Source organism: Cydia fagiglandana, chromosome 13, assembly GCF_963556715.1.
Source record: "Cydia fagiglandana chromosome 13, ilCydFagi1.1, whole genome shotgun sequence".
Classification (NCBI taxonomy): Eukaryota; Metazoa; Arthropoda; class Insecta; order Lepidoptera; family Tortricidae; genus Cydia; species Cydia fagiglandana.
In genome coordinates this window covers 291,092-313,788 of record NC_085944.1, presented here as the reverse complement: position 1 = coordinate 313,788, position 22,697 = coordinate 291,092, and the positions used below count along the sequence as shown (strand labels likewise).

The window sequence follows — 22,697 nt, the reverse complement described above, 5'->3', positions numbered from 1 at the left end:
GGGGCACTGCGTTTGCGTTGCCCCCAGATTATGTTAGCACTGTAAATTTACTGACATCTTTCGACAGTGTGGCGAACCTTTTTCGGTTGCTTACCTCCGCCTGCGAAGCAGGCCGCTAAGTCAACAATGATATATAGGTGTCACTTTAATTGTCGAAGATTGATTCTTGTAATGTCAGAATAAATATTAATACGCTTTAATTTTACGTGATTAATTATTTCTTTGATCCTAAAATAGGAGTCCCACAACAGAACATTCAAGCTGCTAGAACGCCATTTGACTTTGATCCTTATTCTTTCATTAAATATTACTATTAAAGCCATCTCCTCCTCCTCGCGTCGGTTTCCTCAATGCTGAGGGTCGTGACCATCTAGTCGTTATACTATTACAAAATACTGCTACTTTTATCTGCTGTCTCGTGAAGAGCGTCGTGTACGGGGGTGTCCAGGGCGGTGCGGACCTGGTCAGTCCAACGTATCGGGCTTCTGCCCCTAGGTCTGTTTCCTTCCACTTTGCCAGTGACCACTAATTTTTCGAGATTATCGCTGCTTTTCCTGGCTATGTGTCCGAAGTACTCCAGAATCCTTCGTAGGCAGGTGGTAGAAAGCCTCGTCTGGATCTTGAGCTCCTGCAGAATCGATACGTTGGTGTCATGGTATAATAATATACTCCGCCTGGTACTCTCTTCCCGTCTTTTCTAGGTCACCTGACTGACACAAGCCTACGTCATCATGCGACAGCGCTATATGATAATATGCGATACCGCTATATGTATCGGCCATGTTATTGTGACGTAGGCTTGTGTCACTCTGGGAAGAGAAGAACATGTTTTATTAGACTATGCGTTGGTGCGATGTGCTGTCCAGGGAATTCCCAGCATCCTGCGCCAGCACCACATCTCAAAAACATCAATGCGGTCACGGTCGGCTTTCTTTAAGGTCTACGTCTCTGCGCCATATGGAGAACACCAAAGTGCGCACAAGGTTGCTCTTGGTTTTCAGGGTGATGCTCCTGTCCTTCCATATCTTTTGAAGCTGCGCCATAGCTCCTTTTGCCATCCCATAAAGCCATCTATTCTACTATAATAGGCCAAAGGTATGGCGCAATCTTTTCGAGTGATGGCGCCATAACCTTCAGCCTACTCTCGAGTAGATGGCGTAAATATTAATATTTAACAAGTTAACACATATCAGTGAAGGAATAATGATCAAAGTCAAATGGCGTTTAATGGCTCCTCTACACGTTGGCCCAACCTATTGGTCCAATATGTTGGGACAACGTGTAGAGGGGGTATTGGTGTCGGTTGGCTTTTGGCGCGCGGGATGGCGATGAGTTGGCCACGGTGTCGGTTTTTCGGCCGCACATCAAAGGGATTGGCCAACCGATTGCAGTACGCATCTACACGTGGCCCAATCGGCAGTGCGTGCTCGGACGCGGTCGAGGGTGGACGTTCATGCTTTTTGTGTTTTTTAAAATTAAAAATGACGAATACGTGGCCATGTGTAGTAGCGTTCCGACCAAGGCACGGCCAACTCATGGGCCAAGCGTTGGCGGAGCGTATGGCCAACGTGTAGAGGAGCCATAACAGTTTTAATCGTCGTCGTCGTCGTTACGTAAATGTATATATATACTGTAGCTACATAATTAACCATGAGACCATGACAGTAACTCTCTATTTCAAATTCTCTTTGTTTATATTAATAAAAACATATGTAAATATTCACTTTATTTTATTGAATGACATAGACATGAGTGACAAAAGACAATTCGTCGTTATTGTAAACAAAAAAAAATTGCTTTGTGGAGCCGTTCTTATATAAATAGGTAGCTACTAAATAATAATACGTCTTATAAATAATGAATCAAAACACATTGTTCATAATATTTTACAACTTTACCTTGACTTTTAATTTTTTCTAAGTTTATCACGAATTTTACGGTACCTACCTACATTTTCTTAGCTGTCCAGAATACACAAAAAAATGACAATCAATACCTTTAAAATAATAATAATATTCTTTGAGATTACTTGCTTTTGACGCCGCGCGCCCATCGCGTACAAAATCACACGTGGAGATAGGTAGGTACTACAGTTCTGCAAGCAAGGATATTATTGTTACTGTAAATTTTCTCTTAGGGTTCCGTCACCAAAAAAGTTAGTGAACCGCTGCCTTAAACCGTGCTATTGGTGAAACAGAACTACTGATGAAGACCTGGAGGCAACTCCAAACTTACAACTTTTGATATCAAAATGATGTCACTTGCATGAAAATTCGAACCGGCCTCCAGAAAATAACTCCTCAATGACAAGTATTTTACGCTCCAATTACCTACATACCTAACGATGGCATTATATTACGTAGATTTTGTTTTGTTTTTTTGATGTATTTTTTTGTTAAAATCTACATAAGCTTTCGAGTTACAGATTTTTTAAACCACATCAAAGTTTTAGTAACTGAGATTTATTTATTTGATGCAGCAATGCAGTTATTAGCATCAATACTGCATTTCAGGGCAAGAATGTAATTTTTTTTGCAAGGTAACTTAATATACTTAATATAATTGTACTAACTTTTCAGAATGATCCTGTTGGCGTGGCTCCTTACGATGCTGGTGGTTTTTATATATTACTGCAAAGACGACATCTATAATACCACTTTACTTCAAGGTAATAAAAAAAAATCTTAGGTACCAGTATACAGGGTGCAATCGTTAAGTGTAGCCAGGTTATAATTCCGTAAATAAAACAGATATCAGAAAACTTCAAATTGATGTCGAAAGTGCGTTACCCAATGAGTAAAATTACATTAATAACTTTTTAAAATAAAAGCAGAAATATCCCAAACATTAACTTCAAATCCTCTCATACATTTAGTACGACGACTCATTCCTCAAAGAACGTTGATGTCGCAAGAGATAAAACTGCTTGAGATTCATTATTATTTGCGATAATAAACTGTAATAAAATAATGAAACTACCGTTTATGAAAGAATAAATCTAACTTTTATTTTTTAATTCTAAAAAGTTCTTTTAGAAATATTTAAGAGGGCCCGTCAATGTATCGCATAAGAAGGGCGTCATTTTGAGAAACTACTGTAAACACAAAATGTACTTCCTTCAAAAATAAATGTTAGATTTATTATTTCATAAACGGTAGTTTTATTATTTTATTACAGTTTATTATCGCAAATAATGAATCTCGAGCAGTTTTGTCTCTGACGACACCGACGTTCTTTCAGGGGTAAGTCGTCGTACTATTTAACGATATACCCTGTATTATCGACACCCATTCTCATATTTTAAGTAGATTAGACTATACGGCAAAAGCCACTAAGGAAAGTTTTAAGTAGACTAAATTGAGCAATAATTGCATCAAATTGAGTCTAATTTACTCTACATCATAATAAGAAGGACATACATCATAGTAATCGTATAATAATAATGTTTTTCAGATGGTGACACCAGTGATTATATCATCGTAGGCGCCGGAGGAGCTGGGGCACCAGCGGCGGCTCGGTTGGCGCTTGCTGGACATGATGTGTTGCTGGTCGAAGCTGGAGGCGACGTCAGCTACTTTAGTAAGGTCGCATATTTATTACAAACGGATTTTTTTAACAAGAAAATATTTTTCTTCTCGTGACTTAAGATTTCGTAAACCAAACTATAATTGCGTACTTTGTACATGGACTCCCAACTCAACTATAATATTTATTTTGATAGATGTAGCAAGCGGGAATGTTCCTTTAACACATTCACTGCATGCGACCGGTTAGGCGGGCAATTAAGCGAAGTACAATTAATAAAAAAATATTCGAAAATAAAGACAAAGTGTTATTTAAGAATAGTGTGGTAATCTCACCAGTACTTTCGAGTGCATAATTTGCACGAGCACACAAAAAAACCGGAGCGTACGTAATTTATGTTCTTAAATACGTCAAATAACGTAGAATGTATAATGAACAGCCTTGCCTATTTGATGACTTGGCTTACGCACAAATAACTTTAGTTGTCTGTACTTGCAACCTGGTCTTAGTGCTGTCTTAATTTTTCTTACAGATACCTGGAATGGCCGTGACACTGCTGGGATCAGATATGGACTGGGCGTACCCCACCATTCTCAACAACATCTCCTGCCGGTCCTCGTTGGACCAGCAATGTCGCCTCAGCTGCGGCAAGTGCCTCGGAGGCTCCACCACTATCAACTATATGATGTACACCCGTGGCAACCCACGCGATTACGACGACCTAGGCATCAAAGGCTGGTCCTGGAATGATATCGTGCCTTATTTCTTGCGCTACGAAGGCTTGGAAGAATTGCACAGACTTCCAACTACTTCTATCCCCCATCACAACACCGCTGGTATTATGAAGTTAGGTTTTTTTACAGAATCTGGAAACCCCTGGCATTCAAGTATAATACAAGGTCTCAAAGCTTTAAATTTTCCGTTCAACTCCGATATGAATGGTGACTCGCAAATAGGAGTGTCGCAAGTCATTGGGTACGTGCACGAAGGCGAGCGCATGAGCACGGCCCGTGGATACCTAGCACGCGACGATGTCAAGAGAGTACTGAAGATCGCGAAGGACACGCAGTGTACCGGTGTCATCTTCGACGACAACAATAATGCGATAGGAATAAAGGTTGTGACAAAGAATAGGAAAGGAAATAAGACATTGCGACTCTACGCGAGGAAGGAAGTCATTCTGTCAGCGGGGACGATTGGAACTGCACAGATTCTGATGCTTTCTGGCGTAGGACCGGCGGCTCATTTAAATAGTTTAGACATTCCAGTGCGCGCCGACCTACCCGTAGGCGAAAACATCAGCGATCACGTGCTGCCGCTAATGTACATTCCGGTACATCCAGGCTTCGCCGCTCGGAGCGGGGATCTATTCAAACCCGTGAGGGATATGGTAGAGTGGTTTATCTCGCGCGGGGGACCGGCGGCCTCCAATGGCGTTACCGACGTCACTGCGATGTTCAATTCTCACTGCTACGATTTCGATAAGCGTAAACTCATTCACAATAGCTTAGATTGCGAACTTCCAAACCTGCAACTGATAAATGCATTCATAGAACACCGGCAGATACAGGGTCTGGAAGTTCAAGTTCAGAAATCATCAGGCTTAAGCATGGACATAATACAACAGCTTCAAGTCGCAAACCAACACCAGGCTATACTTGTGACTTCGCCCGTCGTGCTCCGCCCGTACTCGCGCGGCACCATACGGCTGGCCAGTGCCGATCCTTTAAAGCACCCAGCTATTTTTCCAAACTACCTGTCGGACGAGCGGGATGTCCAGGAGATGCTGTGCAGCATTAAGATCTTGGAGCACCTGGTTGAAACTCCGGAGTATAAAGCATACAATGCGTCTATCCTGCGCTTGAGGTTGCCGGGCTGTCCGGATTTCTCGTGTGACCGTGAAGGGTACTGGACTTGCTACATCCGTCACATGACGTACTCGTCGTTCCACGCGGTGGGCAGCGCGCGGCTGGGGGCCGTGCTGGATGAGCAGCTGCGCGTGCGCGGCGTGGCGCGCCTGCGCGTGGCCGACCTCAGCGCGCTGCCGGAGCTGCCGCGCGGCAACACTGCTGCTGCCGCCATTGCCATCGGCGAGCGCGTTGCTGACTTCATCTTACAAGATGCTGCTTCATAACGCCCCGTTAAAATCCCTTTTCCCTAAGTTGGCGAAAAAAGGGTTGAAAGCATCTGGAACGAAATTTTTTGTTGTAGTTTCTTTACTTAACAACAATACGTTGTATGATCTTGAGAGATTCCTGCGAGGTGGCTGCATCAAGGGTTAGTTACAGAAGACGGTGGTCTTGGACGGAGGACGGCACGGATAGTCCGTTCGGTTCCTCTCTCTGCGACCCTGACCACCGGCAGCTTGCGCCCTGCCCTGCTGCTGGCGGCGCCCTAGGTTTTTTATAATGTGTTTATAAGTATTTTGTATTGTTTTTTTATTTTAATTTTATTATACTCATATTGTGAAATACCTAATCTGAGACCTAAAATGAATAAAGAGAATAAGGTTAATGAGACATATGGTAAAAGTAGTTAAACTTAAAAAAAAATGAAAAATACGTATGTACCAGTTGACCGCTTGTTTAGTAAAAAGCAGGCAGAAATAGGTTTTGGAAATTAAATTATTTAAACTGGTAATGATGTTACTAAAAAAAATAACCAAGCCCTACGGTGGCGGAGGACGGATTACTGGAGGGCTTGGTCACATTTTCTATATTATACCTATGCCATCTATTTCAGTTGATTCGTTTACTTATATAAATATAAATGTATAGTCGTGCGTGGGACTACTTAAAAACACCAAATCAAAATATTTTATGAAATTATTTTATTCATTGATTTTATTTTAATATTATTGTCCCCCTAAGTTATACCTATAGGTAATAATATGTTGAAATATATAACTACACATTTTCAGCTTAACTATCTTGCCGAAGCTTATACCTGTCCGTTACAGTCAAGATTACGGCATCCAGATTCCGTGATAATTAGTCAGTCAGGTTCACCCGTAATCCAGGGTCTCCTCGTGACCTGCCTACGGTAACAATGGTAGATAGTGTTGGGAGATACTCGTCTTTTGAGTTTAAGAACTCATTTAGACGGCGCGACAAACTCGCACGCGAGTTTCATTACATTGCGGTATTTCATGAGTGGCTGAATTGGATGTAGGTACTTTTAATCTCAATAGTTCACAGTGTACCTAACTAAATGAATGACGCCGTCGCGGACGCCGTCTAAATGAATCTTAAATTTGAAGAACTCGATTATATGAGACTCTTCACTAAAAAAATTTGTAGTTGTTTAAGGCCCGCATCGGGTCCTTTAATGACTCTTTTTAACGTAGTTTATTGACTCTTTAGCGCAACTCAAAAGGACTCTCAATAGTCTCAACCTCCAAATAAAAATTCCGTCAACACTTTTGTTGATTTTATCTAAGTACTTACTAATACGAACCTAACCCATGACTTTTACACGAAGACTTAACTTTCTTTTAGCTTAAACAAGTAACAGTATCTGCCCTGGGGGGCGATTTTAGAATTTCGTTCAACAATATCTCCAGTACCAAGCATTTAAATTCTACTAATAGAATTGAAAAAGAGCGGTCAATAGCACTTGATTCCCAATTTCATCGGTCGTATTTCCATATCTAGCATTTAGCTGGTTTCCACCGATTTTTGAGTGAGGAAATCGAACGCTCGAAATTCAATAATCGGCCCACTGGTGCCTCTTTTTTAAATTAAGTGAGGAAGACACTTTGTGGTAAGCTAAGAGAACAAACACGGCTCCTACGCGCTGAGTTTACAATTATGCTAGGCGTAAATTATTAACTATACGAGTAAGTTTTAGCATCAACAACTTAATCACGAAAATAACTCGAGGTTCGACTTAATTATACGAGTCTAAAAAACACAGTCAAGTCTTAGAAGAGGAGTCAGAGGACTCAAAGGACTCGGAGTCTTGACCAACACTAGCAAGAATCTACCGTTACCTTACCTTACAATACAAGCGTAAGTAACATTCTAAAATCATTTGATTGTGTACTATATTTCCATGTAATAAAGCCCAAATTCAATGCTTTACCAATGTTACTTGGTATGCGCGGGCCAGATGATACACAACTTAATTAATGAAATAATTCTGGGTACAAAAACGTGTTTAAAATGTAAAGTTTAAAACAAAGGAAGGATTGTTTACAGGTAGCCAGAATTCATCTCATTTATGAGTATAAGTATTCTGTGTTTTAGATTAAATTGTAGTTACAAATACTTAGAAATATTTATGGTACAGTCGCCATCAGATATATCGGAGCGGCCAAGGCGTTCACAATATCTGAACAAGCGCCTTGACAACAGAGGCGTGTTCAGATATTTGTGAGCGCCTTGGCCGCTCCGATATATCTGATGGCGACTGTAAGTGTTTCTAACTACAAACTGTGGATCATATGTGTAGTTATTTTTCCAAAATAAAATGAATTAAACATAATATGTTATATTTATTCAATTCTCGTGGTCTCGAACGCTACACAGAATTCGAACCATTGTCGTGTGAAAATAAAATGATTTCGATAGGATCCGTATAGAATCGATTCGTTTAAATAACAAAAGCTTTTCAATTTCCGTGGGTACTAACATATTTATTTTATTCCCTTTTGGACTGCGGAGTTGCGGAGTCGCGTATAAAAAAGCGTATCGACGTATTGCGAATACGTTATATTGTGTTACTCTCAATGTATAGTCAGCAGCAATGGTAGCGTTTTAAAACAACGCGCCAGAAGCATCTCTCACTTTTTTTTACTATTTTGTTTATTTATTTATTTATTCAGGAACAAACAGTCATACATTTATTTTGATATTATTTTAGGAGTTTTTACACAAATTGAATAATGCAGAAATCGCGAAAAAAAAATTGGCTGGGACATCCCATTTCTTTTTCGATTTCGGAATTGGTCCCGTAGTAAAAGTTTAGTATGGTCTATAATATAGAGCCGCTACGCTATGGCTGGTTGGTTAAAATTTCACCCTGTATTTGGCCCTCACAAGTTCACAACCCTAAAATTGTATGCAGAACACAGCCGCAGCCGCAATAGAATCAACGTTTACGCAAACTCTTAAGTAAACCCACAAAGTTCTAACCAAAGTTCTAATCCCTTACCAGGGATTCTTTATCCTTTACCTTGCTGACAATCAAAACTCGAAGTTTATATCCATCTCTATCATACATTATTCGAGTGACTTAGACAGAGATAATTTTCGAGTAGTTCGTGATACTCGACTCGTGATACGCGAGACTCGACCGACGATTATTTGCGGTTGAATTTGCTTGAAGACAAGGTTTTACTACTTCTTTAAGTCTTTAATGCCTTGATAATCTAGCGTTAAGATGTAGGTACTCCTATATTTGGATACTGACTGATTGATATTGAGTGAACTACAGTATTTATATGCACAAAACGATTTAAAAACAACTGTATAAATAACTTGCTACAACACTGACGCACTGCATTGTATGGCACAGACAAAACATCCTCCAGACTGAGCATAGTCCCGCTACCCCCTCTGGCACGCATACGGTAATTTTACTCCATGTTCGAGTCGAAAGTGTCTTTGTGTGACGTCCGTGTCTTTGAACGGACCAATCACGGCACTGGACTTCGCTCACCTCGTCCCGCGCACCCCCGCATTTTTGGCATCATCGTTTGCATGAAATAATTGCTCTAAACTCGGTCTAGAGGATTCCTAGTCTATGTTGTATGGATATCGTAAATTCTTTGACTGCACTATACCTACTATATGTTTAGGTAATGTTAATCGTTGAACAATATTGTTACTAGCGATCCCACCGGCTTCGCACGGATTTACACGAAACCTTTACCGTACGGCCCGATTCGAACTCTAACATACGTCAGTTAATAATTCTAGAAACGATATGGGTTAGATATGTCAGTGTCAAATGTGAAGTATCTTCAAACAAAAACGTCACCTTTGACACTGACACATCTAATCCATATCGTTTCTAGATCTATTAATTGACGTATCTTAAAGTTCGAATCGCGCAGGTAATCAAATTAAACATTAGGTGGGTGTTTAATAAACACCCACCTAAACTACCCACCAAAATTTTCGAGACTCACTTTATTCATAATATGAAGAGATTTTAAAGAGTTATATCATAACTCTTTAAAATCTCTCGCGTTTTGTATACATATTTAATTAGGTACTTACTCTATAAATAGGTGAAAATCGCATGAAAATCAGTTCAGTAGTTTTTGATATTATCGCGAATAAACAGACATACAGACAAACAAGCACAGAGGGGGACTTTGTTTTATAAGGTGTGGTGATACCTTTATTCGATGCAAACCCGAAGCGTAACTTTTCAATATCAACTAATGATAATAATGTAAATAATGTTCCCAAATAATTAGTCTTGTAAAACTGGTATAGTCACCTGCAATAAAAAAGTAACATAACGAAGGCCGCAGCAATATCTGTCAAAATGTTATTTGTAGCGCAATAAAAGCGCGTCAAATATTTTTGCAGGCTTTGTAGTGTAACATATTATTGCAGGTGACTGTACATGAATTCTTATTCCGTGCTTTGCACCTGTGTACATTTGAAATCGTCATAAGTACGTTTACAAACAGAGTAAATTATATGTTAAATCAACTGAAGTGAAATTAAAAGTGTTGGCAATGGCAATTTTCAGCATATTGTATTCTGTCTTCGACGACGTTATATGTAGTTACATTTTCATCGCGGCCATAATAGCTGTAAGTACCTACCTAATAATTTTCAGCTAAAAGTGCCTAATTAGGTACAGATTTTCTCATTTAAAAACTGCTTTGGAACCACACCAGTTATATTTATTTATAAATAGAATATTAAAAATTCAAATGATAATGAAAGTGAAGTGTCTGGGTTGAAAGGTCAGATGGCAGTGGCTTTCATAAAAACTAGTGCCTGCGCCAATTATTGGGATTAATTACCAAGCGGAACCCAGGCTCCCATGATCCGTGGTATAAATGCCGAGATAACGCAAGGAAGATGATGATGATTTCTGTACTCAAAATATTATTGTGTGCATGTCCCCCATCTTTAAAAAAAGATCACAAATCAAATGTATGAATTAATTTTTTTTTTTTTTTTCTCAACTTAAATCTGCAATCGGCTGTTCTAGCCATAATCAGATGGTTTGTTTCTTTTTTTTTTTTTAGGTTGTTATTTAGGGTGGTGTTCCACTGAGCACCATCACCAGTTTACGTGGGGGCTTATTGTCTCTGGTCTAGCCCTAGGATGTGCCATCTTTTTAGCCTCGGTGTGTAGTCTTGTTCGTTTAACAGGTTTCTGGCTAATTCGTTGCAGTGGTTTTGAAGTCTTTCCTTGTACTTTTTGCAGTATTCGTTTACCTCTTGTTTTATTGTTGGTATTTCTGTGTATTCATGTATTTCACTATTTCTGACCAGTAATGGTGCACACGTGATCCTTCTTAGGGTTTTGTTCTGGAATCTTTGAAGTATTTCTAAGTTTGAGTTGCTGGCTGATCCCCATAGCTGTATTCCATAAGTCCATATCGGTTTTATTATACATTTGTATATCAGTAGTTTGTTGTTAAGTGTTAGAGTTGATTGTCTTCCAATTAGCCAGTATAAGTTCCTGCATTTGATATCTGCTTCTTTTCTTTTCATTTTGATGTGGTTGGCCCAGGTAAGTCTTCTGTCGAGGTGGAGTCCTAGATATTTGACGCAGCTTTGGCTAGGAAGGGGTTCGCCTCGCATAGTCACTGGTGGGCAGTCTCCCTTGCGTAGTGTGAAGGTTATTTGGACAGATTTTGTTACACTGGGTTTGAGCCTCCAGATCTCGAGCCAGTGTTCAATATCTTTCAAATGTGTTTGTAGTTTTTGTGATGCGATTTCAGGTTTTTTGTCACTTGCAAGACAAGCTGTGTCATCCGCATATGTTGCTGTGATCACTTCATCGGAGACCGGCAGGTCAGCAGTGTAGATTGAATATAATACTGGGCCGAGGACAGATCCTTGTGGGACTGATGCTTTAATGTCATACAGTTTTGATGTCTCTTCGCCAAATTTGACTTGGAATTTTCTTTCTAGTAGGTATGACTTAAGGACCATGTAGTATGAGTTGGGCAGCCTTGTTTTTAACTTGTATAACAGTCCTTCATGCCATACTTTATCGAAGGCTTGCTGGATATCAAGGAAGACGGCAGCACAATATTCCTTGCATTCCAGTGTGTTTCTTATCTTTGTTACAACTCTGTGAACCTGTTCGACTGTAGAGTGTTGTTCCCTGAAGCCAAATTGATGATTAGGGATGATGTTTTCTACTTCTAGTATGGGTTTTAATCTTCTTAGGAAGATTTTTTCAAATACCTTGGATATCGTTGGGAGGAGACTTATTGGTCTGGTGGTATTAATTATTAGTACCTAATATAAACAGGTGTAACTTCGATATTTCCTTGCGTTGTCATTATTCTTAATATATATTTTACATTTAAGGCACCAATATTAAGTAAAATTAACTGTCATTATTTTTTTTATTTAGACAATCAGCATCTAAATCTCTGCACGAGGCCTAAAACTCAACACAACCTTTTAAATTAAATCCAGGGATAAAGTTATCTCAGGCTATATTTCTTATTTAGGTTTCACAGCCCTAAAGTAGCAGTATCTAATCTAGGTAGAATTAACATTCCGCTCGCAACTCTTAAGAGGACAGGGGAGTAGCCATTTCTCAATAAAAACGTTCTCGACTCTTCCCTCCGTGGGTTCTGACCCTAGAACAATGATTTTTTCAACATACATTCATATTATCAATACCTGTGTCGGACTGTTTTGCTTTCTTGATATTTTTTACCGCTAGAGCACTTCAAACATCGCTAAAAAAGGCCTAGTAAACTGGGCCGTAAAGAAAAGCATGGTGTTATAAACTGATATCAATTGGCCCAAAAAACAAAATTATGATTATGATAATTTCATTACCATTTACTTAGATTTCAAAATGTCGTTACGATTGGTTAAGTTTTGGAGGAGGAAACAGTCGTGTACGAAACCTCAGTTCTTGATGGGATTTTTACGCAGGCTATTTCGCCTAAGCTGCAATTGTCCTTATCGCACTAATTTTAATTTTATTTATTCACCTATGACCTAAATTATTTTCAAACTGCGAAGGGGCTCAGCTCCCCTGTCACCTTAAGTAAACTAAGTTCTAATCCATAGCGATTACCACGAAAATTGTAATTCGCTGGAAGTTTTTGTCCATATTATTATCTATCTTGCATTATCAGAGTAACAAAAGAAAGAAAAACAACTATCGAATTTATGTTCGTAGTATTCATTACCGTGTCCATCAATATACATAAAAACCCTAATGACGTCATAGTAATCATTAAACTAATTTTACGGTTTATTCTTGGCTAGCCACCCGCGCGCCGCGAACTAAACCTAGACCTAGGCTCTCCGAAACGTGTCTTGCGAGTGACTAGAACATGTAAGTTAAATCGTAAAATTTCTTTATTGTCATTAGTAGTCACGATACCTTAACATCGATCTGAAATCTGGCGGCTTAGCACGGTGGCGTTTTTATCCCTTGTCACCATACCTGTCACGTTCTAACAAGTATGTAAGTGCGAAAGGGACGCGCATAGTGATAGTCGATAAAAATGGAACCGTGCTACGCCCGCTGAACAAATTCCTATGCCTTCCCCACACCAGCTCGTATATTTACGCTCCATGAACGCTTTATTCTTTTTAACAAATAATGATAAAGTTGTATTTTATTTTTCCACAAGAACGGCAGAGATATGATGCAAATTTTGAGGAGTTCACAAACTTCACTTTTAAATGTTGATTTTGAATGACACAAATATTATTTTCTATTTGATTTGCAAAGTTTTACAGTTAGTATTTTCGTCGCGTGGTGGGGTGAAAAACGTTGTGTTTACACTCGGTGACAATTATAGTAATCCACGTGCCTTGAAACCCTCGCAACGTTCAAAATCCACTTTCGAACCACTCGCTAAGCTTGAAGTTATATTTAGAATCTTTCGCTTTCTTGGGACAACAACTGCGACCCCTCGTTAAGTAAGTATTTCCTTATTATTTTCGTATATAATGAGTTTAATTCCATATTACCATTTATTTGCTCTGTCTGTTATTACATCACGACATTTTTCTATAAAAGTTTCAATCCAGTTGTCAAACCACGAGCATTTACAGGTTTCATACTCATATAATAAGATATCTAATCGTAGTTCCAATTAGCAATGTCCAAATGGTAGACCATCTCAAAATTTCCCAAAGTTTCTGAAAACTGTTATGAGAAAATTCTCATACAAGTTTCCACTTAGAACACCGTTCCCGTTCAGATTAGGGATTATTACTCAATGTTCGTAACTGTTGAAGATTGTTTCAATTGTCATATCAATTAAATCGAAACTAACTTTAAGAAAAATTGGCATAAACGTGCAGAAAAAAATACCGAGAACGTTTCATGGGAACTTTCCAATTTTTGAAAATACTATTTGGCACATTTCTAGTCCGAATACTTATTTAGACAGCTTTTATCTTGTCATTAATTATTCCAAGCAATTTGATTAATCCAAGGCGGGATTCCTTCAATTTCGTTAAACTCGGGATAAAGCCTGCCAATAGACGCCCTTGTTACATTAGACGAGAAATATTTCGCTAATTGTCTGCCTTGAATCCATCAAGACGAGATTGCCGAACGATGGAACGTTCAAACTGAGAGCCAGGCTCGGAAAAGGCTTTATGTTTATATTGTAGGTACTTCGTCCGCACAGAGTAGAATGATATTTTTCCGTGATAAAACTATCATACCTGCGGTGTCGAGACCCTCGGTCCTCGGGGCCCGGGAGCTCAGAGTCTGTTCATAGATTTGTTCAAACGGCTAATTGAGGTCACTGCGGGGACAAAAAAGCTGGCCCTCGTTCAACGAATAAGCGTTGCGATTCAGCGAGGACAAGCTGCCAGCATCCTTGGCACTATGCCCCAGGGGCCCTCTTTAGATATAGATTTTAGGTTTTTTTTTAGGTTTAGTCATATGTAGGACATAAACATAAGCTTAGCTAAGATGGCAATCGTTTATAGACAAACGATAATCGAAAAGTAAAAATGTATCGGAATGACAGATGCTACTACGAGTCATATGACTATTTCCATACATTACTTAAGTCCCTAACGATCATCATACTGGCTAGGTCCCGAGGACTCCATGGAAACCTTCTACCAAGTTTAAGCCGCTGAACTGTATTAGATAAAAGGACAGACATTGTTACTTTCGCATTTATAAGTACTAAATATTAAATATAGGTAGTAAGTATATACATATAATGAAGAACTACAATAGAGGTAATATTAATAAACTTAGTTAAAATAACTAGTAAGCCACACATACAAACAAACATAAAACGTACCTCCTCTCGCTACTCGTATATAAAGTTACCTGTTACTCAACGACTCGATCAGCCGAGCAGCAATGTAAACAATCCCGGCCTCCCCAGACGCCAAACAATCAACTCCTTCCGGACCTAGGGGGTAAAATTGAAGATTACATAACACAATTGCAGATACTCCACTGCCCTGCTAAATCAATTAGCGGTGTCTCAAACTATAATTCAATGCAAACATATGAAACATTTACCTTAAATTCTTTAACTGATCATTCTATTTTCTAAGTCACTTGTGTTTGAGGTACCGCCATTGCCGCGTGGTCTGAATCCAAACGGTACCTTTACTCAAATTGATGTTTACTGAATTTTACATACCCTGCCTGGAAACCAGAGCCAACAAACATTTCCTTTGTATTTAATAAAGCGACTGTCAACTTTCCAACCCATATTAGGGCCGATACAGAAGGACTGCAACCCAACTGCAAACATCGGCGTGCAGTTCCCATACAAGTTGCAGTCCGACTGTACCGGCCCTTAGATACAAAAATGTATATAAGTGAATGATATATTCACGATTTGTGAATATATTCAGTCATTTATTGATTCATTCATAACTAAAAGAAAGTGGTGTATCTGTTTTTTAAGTTATTGCATCTACCCCAAAAGGGGAAAACGGGAGTGCAGGTGATAGCGGCCACTAATTACAAAATAAGGCGATTTGTGGCCGCAAATAATAGAGTTGGGAAATGGCCCGAAAATAACAGGCTCAGGATTCGTTCGTAAACGATGCTGATCGTATCGGGTTGATTGGTGCGCCCGTTTCCGCTTGAAAGGGAGCGTGAAGCCAGGAAATTAGAAGGGGATAAAAGATATAGCACGCCATATGAGACTTGCGACGGTAGAAATGGCCATCGCGTGGTTGTTATTTTACCTTTTATCTAAATTACTCTGAAAATATACTGTTATTTAAAATTTTGCTGCTCAGATGATTCGGCTATATTATTTAAAATTATACTGCTATGTTATGCAGGGTAATGAGATGCAACTAAAAGTAAATGAAAAATCAGGTAGAATCAGGGAAAGGACCTCTGACGCTCGCGCGGGTTCGTACCTGGTGCAAAGGTTGGCCATCGCTATCCAACGTGGTAACGCGGCAAGTATAATGGGCACCTTTGCACCCGGTACAGCCCGCGGAGGCCTTTTAGATTAAAATATTTTAATATTTAGATATATTTAAGTTACTTTTGTATGATTTTAAATACAGTATTATAATACCCTAATGAAAAAAAATCTATCGAGCTAACTTTAACCTTTTAAGGGCCAAAAGCTCGTTCCTCCCGCTCTCTTAAACTTTCGGTATTTCCTCACCATAGTGGTTTTCTCTCTTCTTCCTTCACCGTACAAGCAATCCGCCTCTGGAATTCGCTCCCTCTGACGATCAGACAGGCTCCAAGCAAGTTAACTTTCAAACGTTTGCTTTATAACCACCTGCTAAGGCAGGCACAGTAGGAATTAGTAGGTAGGTAACCCTTAACGCATGTGCAATTATATGTATTTGTATATATCCTTGTGTATATATATATATCTATCTATGTATTTAGTGTACTCTTAGTCTTATGGTATAACATAATTAATATATGTATATAGTAGGTATTTAGAATGTTGATATTTTACTTCGCTCAAAAGTTACGTTTTTTTTTTCTGTTTATTTCTCACTGCACCCACATGGACGCTTTTCTGTTTCGCCCTATGGTTGACTGGTAGAGAATGCCTATACCGGCATTAAGTCCGCCTGTTGTACTTTTTGTATGTGCAATAAAGTTTAAAATAAATAATAAATAATAATAAAAGCTCAAGTCTGCCCCTGATGTGCCTAGTCTAGTTTCCATGTAAATATTCACGACATTTTTGATAGATTAAAAAACCTTAATATAATCGGATTGAATTTAAATAAAATTTAGATCAGATGAAGACAATCAGAATAAGGGTCCGGTCTGAGGCCCATCTGTCTGCGTCAGGTGAAGTGTACTAACCCTGAAGGGTTGAGTGCTGCGTAGTTACGGGATAATTTATCTTCAGAGGAGTACTACTCTTTAAGTACCTACTAATATATGTTTCCTTGCGCGTTGCAATTGCGAGTAGGTGTATATCCGACGAGGTAGGTGTAGGTACGAGTGGGTAGGCATAGTACTAGCCATATCATGGAACCTGTCTTCTGAAATAAATTATTTTTATTTTTTTATTTTATTTTATAATAGGTATTGTGTGTGTAGGTTGTGTGTTTTATAGTAGGTATTTTACATATTCTGTAGGGGTAGGACAGACAAGACCACGTGGATAGTGGGGTGCTCCGATTCGGATTTTGGTTCTAAGTTATATGTACTTAAAAGTGCGTTTAAGTCTTATTTTCAAAATCACGAATTTCATTATTCCGAGTTTACAAAAGATGGAATTTCTGAATACCGAATTACTTTATTTCCGATCGGTCAATGATTTTTCGGAATAGACGAATTCGGAAAAAATAAGTATTTTCGGATTTTTTCTAAATCGGAACTTTAAGCTTTCGTCCATATGAAAATCGGATTTTAAGTATTCGGAAATAACACAGTCGTGATTTTCTTCTTTCGTGGTTTTCAAAGTCGTAATTTCGATATTTCGAGCATATAAAAAAGCGGCCAAGTGCGAGTTGGACTCGCCCATGAAGGGTTCCGTAACAGCAAGTAACATAATAAAATTGCGGTTTACGATTTATGACGTATTAAAAAAAAAGCTACTTACTAGATCTCGTTCAAACCAATGTTCGGTGGAAGTTTGCATGGTAATGTACATCATATATTTTTTTTAGTTTTATCATTCTCTTATTGTAGAAGTTACAGGCTTCCCTGTAACTTGTAGAAGTTACAGGGAAGGGACACACATTTTACCACTTTGAAAGTGTCTCTCGCGCAAACTATTCAGTTTAGAAAAAAATATATTAGAAACCTCATTATAATTTTTGAAGACCTATCCATAAATACTCCACACGTATGGGTTGAATGAAAAAAAAATTTTGAGTTTCAGTTCTAAGTATGGGGAACCCCCAAAATAGATTGTTTATTCTTCTATTTTTGTGTGAAAATCTTAATGCGGTTCACAGAATACATCTACTTACAAAGTTTCAACAGTATATAGTGTGATAACTTGGAATAACACGCAATTAATTAATGCTGTATTCTTTATTGGAACACTAATTTATCGATATTACAATCAAGACGCCATATTCGAGAGAAGCGAGACAGCCCACAGATAAGAGCGACCATAGGCACTTAAAGCTGACATACACGAGTATATCACACTCTCCCCCACCAGTTTTAAACAGTTCTCTGGAATGTTACATTTTACCTTACGCTAGACTTATTCCTAAAACAATATAAACTTAAAATGACTGTACTTAAGTTTACAACTTCTTTCGCTAACTATAAAAACCTATTTTATATAGTTGTAGTTAACTTTTCACATAACATTCTTATTGCTACGTTTACTCTTGGCATCACACATACGTGCACATCCTAGGATGGCCTGCGAGTATCTTATTCTAATAAACTAAGGCTACAATTCAACATTTGATTAACATGTCGCTTCCATTTACACCCCTCCACGTCTATGATATACGTCGTGTTAGGAATCGATTCCTCCACTATAACTCCTTGTATCCAAGGTTGTCTGTTTTTCCTATAATCCCTAACCATTACCTTTTCTCCCACCACAAATTCTATGCTTCTACTCCCCGATGCCAGTTCCCTCTGCTTTTCTAACATATGTTGAGCTCTTTCTGTAACCGGCGGCGGTCGTAGCAGAGCGAACCGGGACCGGAGATCTCTATTGTACATGAGCGAAGCAGGCGTCACTCCTGTTGTACTATGTGGTCTTACTCTGTAATCGAAAAGGAATAAGTTAATTGCAGATTGGATTGTATTTCCTCTGCTTTCTTTAATTTTTAAGACATGTTTTTTAAATATATCCACGAATCTTTCTGCTGCTCCATTGGTCGCAGGGTGGTATGGAGGAGTAAAGGTATGTTTAATGTCTTTCAGCTTACAGAAATCTTTAAATTCAGCCGATGTAAAGGACGGCCCGTTGTCAGTTAGGTACCAAGTGGACAGGGTAGCCATGACGTGCAAAGAGACTATTGAAAACTTCGATCGTACGAGATGAGGTTATCGAGCTCATTTCTATAATTTCTGGCCACTTACTATAACTGTCAACCACCACTAAGTACATTTTATTGTAAAATGGTCCACAATAATCCGCATGAATGTGGTACCATACAGATGGAGCCACTGGCCACGACTTCTGGTGCTCCTTAGTGGGATTATTCCGAACTGAAAGGCAAGTAAGACAATCATTTGTGATTTTCTCTATTTCTGCATCTATGCCTGGCCACCAGAAGTAAGAGCGTGCCAGCTGCTTCATACGTACAGTACCGAAATGACTTTTATGTAGTTCAAATAAGATTGCCTGTCTTAATGACTCCGGTATGATGATTCTATAACCCCAGAAAAGGCAACCTCTGTCAAAACTTATTTCAGTTTTCTTATTACCGTAGGTTGACAATTCTTTGTCCATCATTAAGTCAGGCCATCCGTCCATGGTATATCTTATGACTTTGGCTAATGTTACATCTTTTCTGGTTGCCTCCTGTATAGATTTCCAGTCCAAGTTATTAATTTCACAATTTTGAATGTAATAAATATTACTTATCTCTGCATCGGTACAAATAGGATGCATAGCATCTTGATTTTTATTAATTAGCATAGGGGTCCGTGATAAAAAATCTGCTGGATTTTTATCAGTTTTAATGTGTCGAATTTTGTAGTTGAATGCTGACAAAAAAATTGCATAATGTTGCAACCTTTTTGCCGCCATTTTAGGAATGGCTTTAGTTGGGCCAAAAATGCGTACTAAAGCTGCACTATCAGTTTCTAACTCAAAACTCCTACCATATGTATAATTATAGAATTTTGTCACACCAAACACTACTGCCATAGCTTCCTTGTCTATAGTAGAATATTTAATCTCTGTCTCATTCAGTTTTTTACTTGCATAAGCAATTGGTTTTACGACCCCGTTTCTGTCTCTATTTGAAATTACTGCAGCCAAGCCTGTCTCTGATGCGTCACAACTTAAAATTAAAGGTAAATTAGGATCGTAATGAGTTAGATTATCCATGTTAGCCAGCTTATTTTTTATCATAACAAAAGCATTATCACATTGGTGCGTCCACTTGAATTTATTTTCTTTAGTACATTCATATAATGGTGTCAATATGCTGGCCATATCTTTTAAGAAACGAGAATAATAGTTAACTTTGCCTAAAAATGACCTTAACATTGTTACATTTGTGGGTGGTGTGGCCTGCAGTAATGGTTCTATATTCTCTTTATTTACCCGAATACCATTGCTGTCGATCGTAAAGCCAAACACGTCAATGCTTTTTTCAAAGAATTTACATTTTTGTATTTTTAACTTAAATTCACTTTGTTGTAACCTCTCTAAAACCTTAGATAAAGTGTCTACTGTATCCTGGATATCTTTACCACTAATATAAATATTATCTATAAATACAGCAGTATTTGGAATATCTGATAATTTTTTACTCATGAGCCGCTGAAATGACCCTGGTCCTGTGCTCACACCATAAGGAAGATAATTATACCTGAATGTGCCCACTTCTGTAACAATAACTGTACAATCTTTTGAGGCTTCGTCTAATGGTGCCTGATACGCCTCTTTCAGGTCCAGCTCGCAGAAGTATTTTCCATTATTAAGGGAATTAAATATCTCTTCTATATGAGGCAATGGAAAGTGATCCACTTCTAAATGTGGGTTGACGGTTAATTTGTAGTCTCCACATAACCTTACCGAACCATCTCCCTTTAAAATTGGAACCACAGGTGTACCCCACTCACTGGTCTCCACGGGTTCAATTCTACCATTTTGTAAAAGTCTAGAAATTTCAGCTTTTACCTTGTCTTGAAGTGCAAATGGAACTCGGCGTACCGGCAGGCTTTTTGGTTTGGCATCCTTTTTTAATTTAAGGCTGATGGTTTCACCTTTAAAATTTCCCCATCCTTCACTAAATACTTCTGCGAACCTTTCCTTTATTGCAGCTCTGGCTTCTGAAACATTATTAACATTTTTATTTACTACATTTGCTTCATTTGACATTACAAATTGGGGCGGCCATAATCCTAACTCCTGTAGCCAGTCTCTCCCTATAATACATGGTGTGTTCTCAGTTACAAAACTGTTTAATTGTTTAGTTACATTATTCAATGTGACTGTCAAGTTATCTATTATTCCTAATGGTTGTGATATCTTTTGATCAAAATTTTTAAATAAAACATTACATTTTTTAATGTCCTTATCAGGTAATAACATTTGTTTTTGTTTTAATGGAATAACGGTAACCTCAGACCCTGTATCCAGCTGAAATTCTACCATACAACCCTCAACATTAAGACTTAACATATGAGGAGGCACTTTACTTACATTTACATAGTACATTTGGTACTCATCCATTTTTTGGTTTTCTGAGATATCCTCGGTTTCCTCTTTTTCTATACAGTTAATTTTGAAACTCTTCTTCTTGGGACAGACCTTAAAAATGTGTCCTTGTTGACCACATTCCGAACAATATTTTTGGCGCAGCGTACACTCTGAACGCAGATGATTGTGACCACCGCAGCAGAAACACCTAGTAGCTTTATTCATGCTTGGCTTCCCTCTTGTTGGTCTACCTTGAAATGATTTGTTTCTGTTAGTTTGCTGATAGTAAACATTAGCTTCCACTTCTGCCTTCTGCCCTGTTTCTTTTAATGCCGCTTCTACCGTTCTAGCCAAAGTAATGTAATCTTCTAATGTCTGACTTGTATCCGCTTTTAGTAATTCAAATTTAATGAGTTTGGAATGCACACCGTCGATGAACTTTTCTTTTAATTGATCCTCGGAGTCCTTGAATTGACATTTGCTAGCTAACTTCCGAAGTTCTGTAACATAATCCTCTATTTTTTCATTTGGAAGCTGATTCCGACTTCGGAACGTCGCACGTTCCAAAACAATAGACTTTTTTGGTACGTATTTGTTTTTCAAAATTGTAGTAAGCTCAACATAAGAGAGACTTGCAGGTTTTTTTGTGTTACACAGAGACGTCAAAATTTCGAAAACCTGAGGTGTTATTTTTGTTAACAACAGGGGCACTTTTTTCTCCTGTGGCACGTCATTCAATGCAATATAGCATTCTAATTGTTGTTCAAAACATTCCCATTTAGTGCCATCAAATGGTTGAAGATTTAAATGGGTTATGTGTGCGTGTGACATTTTGGGTTGGCTCGCGTTTATATTTTGTTTCTTTTTGCAATATTTTACCAATATTTGTCGCAATTCGTCGACGGTTTGCTGTTCATCGAATGTGATTTTAAGCTTATTCAAGTATTCTTGCAATTCAATTTTTGACAGTTTGTAAATCCATCCTGTTGTCCGTACGTCCGTAGTGTCACTGATTTCGGCGTCCGACATCTAATTCAAGGTCAAGTTCGTCGCTTTTTAAACAAATATTATTGTGGCACACGTTGTGAAGATTTTGCATTTTTGTCAAGCGGCCGCCATTATGCAAAAACAAAAGCAGATCGACTGCGTCTATTTTGCAATTTTGCTTTTTCAACTTTATCACTTCTTACACTTTGTTATTAATTAAAACTGTGATT

The 22,697-nt window shown here is 38.4% G+C and overlaps 2 protein-coding genes across 2 annotated transcripts; one reads left to right on the top strand and one right to left on the bottom strand.

The window, feature by feature from the left end:
* The first annotated feature begins 2,580 nt into the window (after positions 1 to 2,580).
* On the top strand, positions 2,581 to 5,659 carry LOC134669837 (ecdysone oxidase-like). The gene is made up of 3 exons (XM_063527457.1): positions 2,581 to 2,668; positions 3,454 to 3,566; positions 4,058 to 5,659. The coding sequence occupies exons 1-3, from the start codon at positions 2,581 to 2,583 to the stop codon at positions 5,657 to 5,659; spliced, it is 1,803 nt and encodes a 600-aa protein (XP_063383527.1).
* A 15,065-nt stretch (positions 5,660 to 20,724) lies between these two features.
* Positions 20,725 to 22,467, bottom strand: LOC134669763 (uncharacterized). The gene is made up of 2 exons (XM_063527391.1): positions 21,484 to 22,467; positions 20,725 to 21,110 (listed from the first exon to the last, which is right to left on the bottom strand). The coding sequence occupies exons 1-2, from the start codon at positions 22,309 to 22,311 to the stop codon at positions 21,093 to 21,095; spliced, it is 846 nt and encodes a 281-aa protein (XP_063383461.1). The 5' UTR covers positions 22,312 to 22,467; the 3' UTR covers positions 20,725 to 21,092.
* Positions 22,468 to 22,697: the final 230 nt, after the last annotated feature.